This window comes from Notothenia rossii (assembly GCF_949606895.1).
Source record: "Notothenia rossii genome assembly, chromosome: 8".
Classification (NCBI taxonomy): domain Eukaryota; kingdom Metazoa; phylum Chordata; class Actinopteri; order Perciformes; family Nototheniidae; genus Notothenia; species Notothenia rossii.
The window spans coordinates 63,987,711-63,999,743 of record NC_136906.1 but is presented as its reverse complement, the minus strand read 5'-3'; the positions used below and the strand labels follow the sequence as shown (position 1 = coordinate 63,999,743).

The 12,033-nt window shown below is 40.2% G+C and overlaps 2 protein-coding genes across 2 annotated transcripts; one reads left to right on the top strand and one right to left on the bottom strand.

Annotated features, from left to right (window-relative positions):
- Positions 1 to 110: 110 nt before the first annotated feature.
- Positions 111 to 6,305, top strand: ngs (notochord granular surface; the record flags this gene model as incomplete). Its single annotated transcript, XM_079645276.1, is given in 12 exon segments — positions 111 to 155; positions 159 to 307; positions 891 to 1,082; positions 1,283 to 1,424; positions 1,586 to 1,705; positions 1,805 to 1,900; positions 2,568 to 2,702; positions 2,835 to 2,945; positions 3,175 to 3,285; positions 3,394 to 3,518; positions 3,638 to 3,931; positions 4,608 to 6,305. Coding segments are annotated over 12 exon segments (1,611 nt in total). The 3' UTR covers positions 4,699 to 6,305.
- Positions 6,306 to 6,401: 96 nt separating this feature from the next.
- Positions 6,402 to 11,458, bottom strand: pgm3 (phosphoglucomutase 3). The gene is made up of 13 exons (XM_079643729.1): positions 11,323 to 11,458; positions 10,429 to 10,637; positions 9,967 to 10,151; positions 9,706 to 9,773; positions 9,446 to 9,579; positions 9,120 to 9,315; positions 8,579 to 8,736; positions 8,415 to 8,498; positions 8,242 to 8,340; positions 7,975 to 8,094; positions 7,758 to 7,880; positions 7,059 to 7,232; positions 6,402 to 6,969 (listed from the first exon to the last, which is right to left on the bottom strand). Coding segments are annotated over exons 1-13 (1,641 nt in total). The 5' UTR covers positions 11,324 to 11,458; the 3' UTR covers positions 6,402 to 6,879.
- Between the last annotated feature and the right edge of the window lie 575 nt (positions 11,459 to 12,033).

The following is a 12,033-nucleotide window of genomic DNA, read 5'->3' as shown; positions in this document are numbered from 1 at the left end:
GTGTTTAGGGAAGGGCTGAGGGTATAAAAGACCCCACCACGGGCTGAAAGGTATATGAGTTATCCGTTTCCAGTCCACATTTGAAGCTGTAACAGTTAAGGAGCGTCAACATGAGCCGCAGTCCAGACAGGATGTCTTCATACCGCCGGCAGTTCTAGGGGGCCTTTGCCGCACCACCTGCCTACAAGTTGCGGGTGTCCAGTCCCTCTCCCACCCGCAGGGAGTCCCGCCACAGGTCGGCCAGCTACACCCGGATTGCCGGGTCAATGGGGCGCAGGGCCATCTCCAACAAGTCTGCCATGAGCAGGTGAGTGCCCTGCAGGGGTGACATTATTACTCAGATGTTTATATATATCCTATGTATTAGCATAAGCATACTAAATGTACATTCAGGAAAATGACAGAATGTTCAATATCAGAAATATTCATACTGTATTTTAACATATGTGGGGCTCATTTCTTATATATACTGCTTTTCAGCTTGTAACTTTCACCAAGGGATCAATAATGTCTTATACAGAATACAAAATACAATTAATTAACTGATATACTGTATTGATAACTTTTATTTGCAATATAATTAAAAGCAAATCCATGTTGGGATGAAAGTTAAATACTTGTGTTTGAAATGTAGAAATACTCAAGTATAATACAAATACTTAACATGTTACATTAAATGTGCCTTTCTTAGTTACTCGCCAGCACTGGTCATAATGTTGATTGCCATTAACTTAAAAAGTGTCTAGTACCACCAATGCAGCTTTATTGAGAGATACAATGTTGCAGCGTGAGTGCATAATAAGCATCGAACAGGTTTAAATGATACAGTTAAATAAAAACATCCATCAAATGAAAACTTTAATGACTCTGGAAACCCTCTGCCTCCACAGCAGTGTGAGTATGGGAACTCTGTGCCTCGGGATACCCATGGGGCTCGGGAAACAACTGGACCTGGATGCTGCTGCGGTACAGAACCAGGCCTTCATGGCGACTCGCGCCACCGAGACGCAGGAGATGGTTGTCCTCAACGACCGCCTAGCAGCGTATATTGAAAAGGCAAGAGCATGTTCACACTTGATGATGTACTGCTCTGTAATGTCACACAAATCCTTGTTATTTGAATTTCTTGACAATCTGACAACCTTTTCTTCAATTATTCCTATGCAAAACCTTAGGAAAAATAGTAATTGGCATAGAAACACATCATGTAATTATGTTGTTGTTGTGCTTTCAACATGTTATCAGTAGGTAAATGTGTTTCTCCTGTATTTATTTTTTCTAGGTGCGAAACCTGGAGTCAGCTGCAGGAGGCAGAGATTGAGTCCCTGAAGAACCGCCATGAAAGACCATCAGGCCTAAGGAAGCTGTACCAGACTCAGCTGAAGGAACTCCTCAGGGATGCAGAGAGAATGAGAGTCCAGAGGGTGAGGGAGGTCATCTCTCATGGCTGCAACATATGTATATCACACTTTGTTGTGACTACTATAGAAGCCAGTCATGGTCAGAATCAACCAACACTTGTGCTCCTTTATTCTACTGCATTTATTTGATTTAAAAACTGTTTTATCATTGTATATCTGTACAGGATATGTCTTTGGAATCCAAGGAGGCGATGTTGGGCCAGTTCGAAATATTGAAGGCCAAATACTACGAGGCTGTTGATGCCCGTAAAAAGACGGAGCAGGATATTGAGAATCTCCGTCCGGTAAGAAGCAGATAAAATCTTAGAATAAATATATTCACAAGATAGATACTGTATATTTCATGAAAAACAATTCAAACTAAATGCTGTTAAATGTCCTAGGATGTGGATAAAGCAACGACAGCACGGATTGTGTTGGAGAAACATCTGGAAAACCTTGAGGTCCAGCGGGCCTTCCTGGAGAGAGTTCATAAGGAGGTAATGTATTGCCTCACCGGCCACACTGCCTACCATGTATATGAGTCAGTGGCTGGCATGCCTGTCATTTTGCAATTCATGTTTTAATTGGCTGGTAATTACTGCAATGACATGTTGTACTTTGGGATGACATGGATCGAGTTAGTAAATGCAGTCTTGGCAATTATCAGCATGGTGTGAGGGAGACACCTGTGACTAGCATGTGGTGTAGTGGACCTTCCTTGAAAACATAAATAAATGGTATCGTTTTTAACCCTATGTTAGTTTTATATGAACAAATAAGCCATTTAGTGCCTTAAAAACTACGACATACTTTGAAAGGACGCAGGAAGACCGTGTAGGTTGCGTAAAACAGCATGCCATGATTTATATTTGAGTTTTTTGTTCAAATCCGGCCAGCAATATTCCCAATACTCTGCCGTTTTGCAATGGCTGCTTATGGTGGGCCAGTAAATAGAGCGTTAACATGATTAGAAACAGTCACGATGATAAGTACAAGTGTAGTTATAAACAAACTTTGCAGCATCCTATTGGCTCAATAGAGATCTTACTTTTATATATTGTCAATACGACATGGCAGTTTCGGCCATCCAATTTAAGTTAGCTTTATAAGTGGAGTTATGTATTGCTATTTTTCTAATTTATGTTGTTTTTGATCCACCCAAAGGAAATTGATGAGCTGATGCAGCTGATCTGTGGAGAAACCTCCAAGGTGGAAGTGTCCTTCGGCCTCCCCAACCTCTCCTCTGCTCTCAGACAGATTCAATCTCAGTATGAAAGTATTGCCGCCAAAAACCTAGAGGTAGTCTGCCACAATAGATCAACAACATTAATACACTGTGTCAGGTTACATAGAACATTCGAGAAATACTATTGCAAGGCCTTACACGGCATTAATAATCTTTTGAAACTTTTAATATTGGTTCTTCTCCAGGAAATGGACTCTTGGTACAGGTCAAAGTTTGAGGACCTGAACAGCGCCTCATCCAAACACGCCCATAAGACTCGAAGTCTAAGAGAGGAAATCGCAGGCTACAAGAAGGATGTTAGTATGATTTCCTGTTCCTGTTATTTTCCTACTCATTCCTAGCATTAAACCGCTGTGTGTGTGTGTGTGTGTGTGTGTGTGTGTGTGTGTGTGTGTGTGTGTGTGTGTGTGTGTGTGTGTGTGTGTGTGTGTGTGTGTGTGTGTGTGTGTGTGTGTGTGTGTGTGTGTGTGTGTGTGTGTGTGTGTGTGTGTGTGTGTGTGTGTGTGTGTGTGTGTGTGTGTGTAGGTTCTCAACAAGGAACGTGAATTGGAGGCATTGGCGACAAAGAATGAATATTTGGAGGCTCAGATTCGTGATTCAGCATTAAAATACAAGAAGGACGTGGAGGACTTGGAGGTGTCTGACATTATGTTATTCTATAATACATGAGATATTTTAAATGGACATAAAATACCCTTTCTGACCCAAAACACCATTAAAATGAAAAAAATCGTTTTTCAACAGGAGCGCATAGAGGCGATTAAACTGGATTTGAGAGTAACTAAAGACAAGATTGCTATGCTGCTGCGGGAATACCAGGACCTGCTGAACATGAAGATGGCTCTGGAGGTTGAGATTACCACCTACAGGTGAACAAAACACAAACTCATGCTATTTCCACATCATGTAAACCTGTTTGGTCAGGAGAAAGCATATCGTTTTGTACGCAGCGTTTATTCAGACTTCACTCACTGTTATTTTGTTTCAGGACTCTGATCGAGGGTGAAGACAGCCGTCTGAGCACCATGGTCCCACAACTGTCTCTAACTGGAGGCCATTATCTCACCTGTGGTGTTAGCATGAATGCTACTTCAGCTTCAGTCTCTGATAGCTCTGCTGCCACTTCAAAGCTAGATGGAAACCCAGATGGCATGAGCAGTACTCGGGGGGAGAAAGCTCCTGGTGCCGGCCGGGGGGAGACGGCCTCATCTGACGCCCTGACAAACGGGACTGAGGGGGGTCAGGCGACTGAGACCACTGAGAGGAAGATTCTCCTCATCAGGTATAGGGTGACTCTGGTATAGAATGGGCCTTATGTAGCAATATACTTGAATCTCACCTGATACTGCTTGATACTTATAATACTCTTGCACATACCCAACAAATAGAGGGATGGCACAAGAACAGGCTGTAAGAAAAAGAACTTCGGACGTAGTGTTATAGAGGTACCGTACTGTTAAATCAACTTTAACACGTGATTTTTCAGAACTCAAATCAAATCAATAAGCATCTAGGAGCAGAGTGTAAGCCGTTCAGAAGCTGAACGCATGCAATATGCTCTTTCAAGGGTTTTAATATCTTTATTGGGATCATAGCACCAATCGAAATTCATTATCCAATCATTATAATTACCCCCTAACATGTAATATTTGATAATGATATTACTTTTATTATGTTCCTCAAAATGTAAAACTCCTATGATTTCCTTTTGGTGGACTGTGAAAGCATTAGGTTTTTCTTTCCTGATAAGAGTGCTCGCATCCACTTGTACAATGTTGTATTTCCTAAGTAAAAATAAGAAAGGATTTGTGATTCCAAGAAATGAATGGGTATAAATGTCAATAAAATGTCTTATCTCACTTTCTGCATGAGGCCCATTGTCTATTGTCTAACATACAAAATAAGCTATAAATCAGAATCTAATACTGATACGGAAAAAATTTCCCCTTTTTTCCCAGATCAGTTAAGACAGAGGGGGACACTTATGAGAGCGACACCCGGGAGCGTACCTTCATCATTTCTGGAGCAGCGGACGAGACAGAAGAATAAAGAAAACGTTAATTAATACCAATCTTACTAAAAACCTCTGCTAACTGTAAGGGAAACTTCTGCAGCAATGGAGAGTCAGGACTCAGGAGGAGGGTTGGAGCTTTGATGTCAAACACTGATGTTTATTACAAGTATCGGCCGGAGAAATTCACATCACAAGTCACAGAGCAGCCAGAGGTTCTGACTGCCCGGGTGGGTTGCCACATCAATTCTGCCCAGCCCCTCTCTCGATAGACCTTTTAACTAGTTTACAGAGAGTTAATCCACATATTGGGAGATGGTAAGTAAACACCTGGGCCCAGGAGTTCAAAACTTTTAATCTCAATCAGATCCAATCCGATTTTGAAATCCCATTTTTTGTGATCCAGGATCAGACAAGTCGGCCAGATTTTGTCCCTGGAGTTCAAAGCAATTCAGGATCGGATCACTCTGATCCAGATTACGATTTTTCAAGATGACTAGATCCTGAATATCAGTGCTTTAATCCTACCGATCGCCATCTAGTGGACATGAAAAATAATACAAGGAAGACAAGAGACCACATTGCAGAGACATCTATAATGTTTAATTATATTTTTTTATTTGAAAGTTGATGACAGATGATGGACTTTTTTTTTGTTGAAGATATTTTTACTTTAATCAAAATTACATTTGTGATTGACAATCTTTGCTGTGATACTTTTATGAGCATAAACATTTATGTCATCAAAATTTGGTTGAAAACAAAATAGGCCACCACAAACGTGAGCAAAAATGGAAAAAATAAAATGTATTTCCCATGAAGGCAAAAAATGGTGTATTATTTGAGTTAACAAACTTTGCCATCTTATTTAAATTGAAACATATTTTAAAATAAATTGTACAGTACATTTTGCTCTGGTAATCCACTGGAAATCCACCCCTTTGGTGGGATCAGGATAATCCAGTTTTTTGGGATCAAACTGATCCCAATCCTGTGTTGTCGGTTTGAACTACCCGTTTTGAAGATTTGATCCAGATTAAAGCTTGGATTGGATTTCCTGATCTGATCGGATATCAAAGTCATCCTAATCCTGTTTTTTGGTTTTGAAATCCCCAAAATCCAAATCTGATTTGATCAGATAAGGATTAAAAGTTTTGAACTCCTGGGCCCTGGGAACACTGGCGATATCTCCAACATTCCGGAGATACTCTTAGGCTGACCGACAGTTGACCGGTCATAAAACTGAGACTAAGTGCAGCAGCACATTCCTTAAAGAAGATAACGAGTCAGGGTTTGGTCGTAAACGTCCCCACACATAAAAGGTTAGATTCCTAGGAGTAAAACAAAATTAATCCCTAACACTAACTATATCCTGTTCGCCATGTTGTTATTCAGGCCTTTTCAATGCTTTAGAAATCCTAGAATTCATGATTGAACTAAAGAGAAAACTAATATTTTAGTAAAGCTGCACAGGTCTATTTGAAGATTGTGTTTGTCCTACATGGAGCCTTTACATGGGAAGGCTACACTGTGTTCTGTCATTCTGCTCTGCCGGCTCATCACTGCCTTTTAATGCTCTTTTGAATCCTGCTGCGTGTCGTAAACGTGTCTTTCAAAGTAACAAAATAAACAGCAAGCAATCAAATCTGTGGTTTTCATTTGAATCCAATGAGACACTTACACTTCAGTTTTTTTCTTTTCCATTATTTATTTAAACCAAAGTAGCAAAAGATTTCCAACGGAAGAACCACAATTGCTTTTACTCCCCTCATGTAAACTTATGATTTCAACAGAAAAGAAAATGAATACAGAGTATCCGTTAAAAGGTTAAATTTAGTAGGAAGTTACATGATAATTGAAAGTTAATATTCTGAGTTAGTGTGTGAAGACAATTTATGTTTTAATTATGACATATAACAGTGAAATAGCTTATTTATGCGACATAGAAACCCGTCATTTCCCGGCAGACAGTAGACTTTTTAATAGCGTTACTTACAGTGAGAAAAAAAAACGTAATTGTTTCCCCCTGTGTGATCTTAAAAACAACAGACAAATACAAAGAAATTGAATAAAGTACCAAGTGCAATTAAAAGTACAAAATAATTTAATTCCTCACCTTAAAGAAGTTCTTTTGAGAACCACTTTAGGGAATGATGTTGTAAATGGTGATTGCACTCGAAAAGCACCGATTGATTTGTCGATGTTGTGTGTTTGTGTTTCTAGTGCAATGGTTTGGGTTCACCCCCCACTCCCCCAGCGAGACGATAAACAGCAAGGCTGACTTCATGTGCCAGGTCATCAGCGCTGTCCTAAAAACACATATGATATGTATTAGAGAATAGAAGCCAAAAAAGGGGGCAGGAAAAAGTCCAAAAGGGGAACACTAAAGATTTCTCACCTGTGTTTCTGCCTCCGCGTAAACTCTCACCACGTCCTCGGTGCCGGAGGGTCTCACAAAGGAGCGGGCCTTTCGGTATTTCTTCACTAAAGTGTCGATGGCCTCCTGCAGTCCGGCTGGACTCACCGCCTGCCTCTCTGCGTCCGTTGTGTCTATCAACCTACGGTCGGACACCTACAGAAAACAGATTCACCTTACTATAACTGCTTACATACAGTATATTCGTGTAAGGGAGTAAATATATATTTTTTAAATAACGAGATATTAAAATAGGACACACCCGAAAAAAATCTGCTTTCCTGAAGGCTTTGAAAGTGTTACTGAAAGCGAGACACTGAAACATTTCCAGAACTAGGGTAACTGCAGTCACAGGTTTATCAAATGTAAGTCCTTTGTTGCCTACAAAAAAGGTTTCATGGTGAAAATGAAGGGCTCAAAAATAATTAGGATTTTTGAAAAAAATAAACCCCAAAAACTAAATAAAATAAATCATCTATCAGAAGCAGCTCTTCAAAATGGGTGTGTTGATGAGAAAACTTAATCGAGTAATAATAGTGACTTATTTCATTTTTTAAATTTATTATAGCCATTCAACTACAAGATAGTCGAAGACCTGTTTTGTAGCAGACCTTGCATAAAGATAAACAAATGACCAGCAGATATGACTTTCAACATTATGACACATTAAGTAATGAGTACCTTGACTTTGAGCTGCCTGTTTGGCAAGTCAGTGTAGATGGCGTCCCACTGATGGATAGTCATACCCTTAATGGCTAATATGGCTTCGATCAGCAGCATGTCAGAAATGGCATCGCCTACGGTCTTTAAAAGATAGAAAAACACAAAATGACACATTAGACCTGAGAGTGAGTGTGAAAAAGATGTGTTGTTTACAGTTACATGTGTAAGTGTCCACCTGGTTGATGACGTTGATCGTGTTCTGCAGCAGGAGAGCCGCTCTCTTCTTCTCGTCGATGAGGCTGGAGTTCTCAGCCAGCTGCTGGATCTTTTCTTCAGCTGCCTTACTGAACAACACCTGAACGCAACACAAACACAGCATGACACACCTCAACACATTGCTTTACACATTTTTAAATAACACCTGATATACTATAACAAATACAGAAAATAGCAGCTTTTCAGTGCTTCATGTGGTCTGTTCAAGTGTGTCGGATCTACTCACAGTTCCATGACCGTTGGCCTCGAAGTACACCCCAATATCAAACTCCTGGGCTGCATGATGAAGGTGCTTCACTCCAGTTTTAGTACACCTCACTATCACCTACATCATGTAATGAAAACGTGTGAGCTTCTACGTATCGAAAACATGAAAAGAAAGAAATTGAGTTTTCTCACCTTCATAGTGTTTTCCAAATAGTTTGTTGAGCTCCCGTTGGCATAAGCAGTTTGCACCACTGCTATCTTCAAGTCTAAACCGGCCTATAGCAACAGAATAAAGACAGTTGACTACAGGTTTATGTGCGTGCTTGTTGTTGCCATGTTTGTACTTTAGAGTTTACCGATGTGAGCAGCTCTTTAAGGAAAGTGCTGATGAGTGTAGCGACTTTGTCTCCATCCAGCAGGTGAAATGTCCCTTCAGAGTCAGAGTAGTAGTAAACGATTCGGTCAGCGTCACCGTCAAAGGAACAGCAGCGCTCCCCCGGGTTGATCTCCATGCCTTTACAGAGAAATAGAAAGAAAGGCGCAAGAGGGAAGAAGGCCATTAAAAACAGCACCTACGTTTATCTTGGGGCTAGACATTTATTTGACACATGGATACTTTTAAAAAAGGGACACATAAATGATAACGGATGTCAAATTAGTAAGTGTAAGACCAAAACGTAGACATTGCTAAGGCAGTTTGCTGATTAACTGTCTCCATCTTGTGGTCGGATAATGAATCTGTGATTTCACACGAGATAAGACAGAGAAGCATTTCATTAACTGTTTTGTTGTCGCTGTATGTATATTAAAAAAGTATTTTTCTTTTAATACAAATCATTTTAATTTGGGTCACCTCATAAATTGCCTCATCTGAAAGTTTAAAAAGCACGGCTCTACCTGTTGGAGGTTTTTGCTGCACTTTGACAAAGTCCGCCCCACACTGGTGGTTGAGCTTTCCTTCACTGCCATCGTTGAACAGCGATATATGCAGCTCCTTTTTCAGGTGACTCTCCATCTCGCGCACCTTTAGGGCCCCAATGCCATTAGCGCCATCCACAGAGAGGTGCTTCTGGTCGTCTGTGCAGTTGGACGCCTGCAAGAGAGGTGAGAAAAAGGGGGGAAGGAGAAAGGAGTTATTCCTTGATGGATAGGCGTAATTAAAAGAAACGCCCCCAAATAAAAAGTGAAGTCACAGCAACACAGGACACACCCTGGATTCTTACATTCTTTGAGAGCTTAATGAAAGCTTGGCAGAGTTTCTTATAGTATCCTTCCAATGTGGCTTCTCCGTATTTCCCCTGCGTGTTCTGACAGCGAACCATGTAGTGGAGCTGTGGGGTCGTCACCAAACCATAGTCTGATGGGATCGAAAGAAAGAGTCAGATAAAGTGCAAGATAAGACAAACGGTAGAGGAATAATAAAACTAACAAGGTAGAACAAATTAGTTAAATATAAGGAGTATAGATGTTTTTTTAACCCCACCTTTGCTGTGACCCCCGAGTGCAGATACTCCATCCAATACTGCCTGTGAAAGGCGGGCACTGCTGCCTCTATTGTTTGAAAAACACATAAAATAATAAAATGTTATGTACAGTAAGAGCATTTGCGACCACAGAAAGAATGAGTGAATAGTAAAAAGCATAAAAGGTCTGCTACAAGTGCATCTATGTGTATCTTTCTGTGCTTCAATGTGCATCTTTCCATCTAAGGAATCCAAATTAGAGATGACATCACTTTAAATACCTGGTGTCTTTGCCCACAAACACCTTAGCCTCCTGGCTCATGTTTACGGCCTCTTTCTCTATGATATCCTTCAGCGCCGCCAGCAAATCCTCCTGCTCAGCGTTGGCCAGCTGGGTGGCATAGACCTCCCATGTCGCAGAAACCATCTCCCCCATGGGGTCAACAAGCTTCACCCCGTTGTCCTCCTACATAGATATCAAGAGAGAAGTTGGAGCGGAGGGTTATTAATATGATGTTAATAAAGACATTGTTTAAACTGGTAGAATCCCATGAAAGGCCAAGGAAAGGGAGCGGTGGAAACTGTCATTTGTTATTAAGAACATAAAAAGAAAACAATGTTATGAGATAAAATAAATAGTATGACAGGGGAAAAAAACAGTTATCTAAAATATCCACACAGAATATAAACTAAAACATAGATTTATAGCAAGATGCAAGGAGGCATTAGGAGGTTTTTTTCACCTCAGGGTTGTGTGATGCAGTGACCATGACTCCGATGGTGGCTTTGGTAGTTTTGGAGCGCAGGGTTGCCAGCAGTCCCATCCTGAACATGATGTGGTCCAGCAGTTTTGCGTTGGTCCTGAAACCTGCGGTGCCATACTGCAAAACCAACCCTGCAGGCTTTGGGTGAACACCGGACTGCTTTGATACTTCCTGAAACTCGGACATCACTGAAAAACATTTGAAAAACATAAAAAGTAGACATTGAAGTGATAGACGAAGTATTTAGGTCCATTACAACAATGAAAAGTCAAACAAAATCAATCAAATGTTAACTCAATTTAAAGAACAAAGGCAATATCACCAACATGTATGTGACATATCAACATTAACATTTAAAGAAATAATCTTGTTTTCCAACAGAATGATTCCAGTCATAGTAATATCATTAGATAAGAGGCTTATTATTACTTAATACTAATATTACTACAGCATAAATACACATTTTGAGGTTGTAGCTGGTTGAGGATGAGAGATTTGAACTATTCCATATACTGAGAAAGCTTTGGGGCTTTTTCTATTATATATATATATTAACACATAGTAAACATGTCTTATTTCAGGTTAAACGCCCGTTGAAGGCAACAGCTAGACAAAGCTTTTATATTGAATGTCAAAGGACAAGAAGAGGGCAAAGTTTGCACTTATTGCAGCGGCAGTCTGTCGCCTACTAAACAGATAAACTCAATAAAATGAATCACATCTATTGAAATGACAGAGCAACTTCCTTAGACTTACATTTACTAGCTGAACATACATCAACACGCAGCAAAAACAAGTTCATTCCGCATTAAACGTGACAAACAAACCTAATTCATGCATATAATCACGTAATGTTGTTTTAAATTCACTTACTGTTTTGTTTTCTGTACAATCAGCACTAAAGTCTGGTGTAGTCAACGCTTCCTGTTTTTCCGGTTCCTCCCATTGACGACGTGGCTACAGTTCCGTGTACGTCACATGACGTAATTACGCAGGACGTGCCTTTTCTCCACGCATGAATCTCTCCCATCACAGCCATGATTATATTACTTTAATGATTATGCAGGGACGCCCTAAACACCACAATCAAGCCAAATATCTATGCAATTAGATGTTATTCAGTTTATTTGTTGCATGGTCTTTAAATAAATAAAAGCCTGATTTGTTCTCATTGCATTTCCGGTTAGACCAGTAAGCTGAATATCTCGAAGATAAACATTAAGACGTTGTTTTTATACCCCGCTGGAGAGAAATTACTCCCCGATGTTTGTACTTGTCTTATATTATATTAGTATTTTTGGCCAATTTAAAACCTGGATCAAGCTTAGATGATAATAACCATAAATCCAAAATTGGCCTATATTTTTGGGGAAATAGAGGGTATGCTTATATCTAGCAGCCATATTTCACTTCAATAATCTTTCACTCTGTATGTCCTGTGTGAAAACCTGTTTGATGCATACATGCAGCAGCACATATTAACCCTTTGGCGCATAGTGATATGAGTTCCTTATAGTGACTCCCCTTTAAGAGACGTGTGATGCGACGTGTGTCATCCAACCCTGTCCAAGTACCCGCTGGGGG

Excerpts from the sequence above, each read along its gene's own strand:
- pgm3 (XM_079643729.1), bottom strand. Across the intron at positions 8,095-8,241 it reads AGGCCAACGGTCATGGAACT|GTGTTGTTCAGTAAGGCAGC; the intron begins GTGAGTAGATCC and ends TGTTGCGTTCAG. Across the intron at positions 7,881-7,974 it reads CGATCAACGTCATCAACCAG|ACCGTAGGCGATGCCATTTC; the intron begins GTGGACACTTAC and ends TATCTTTTAAAG.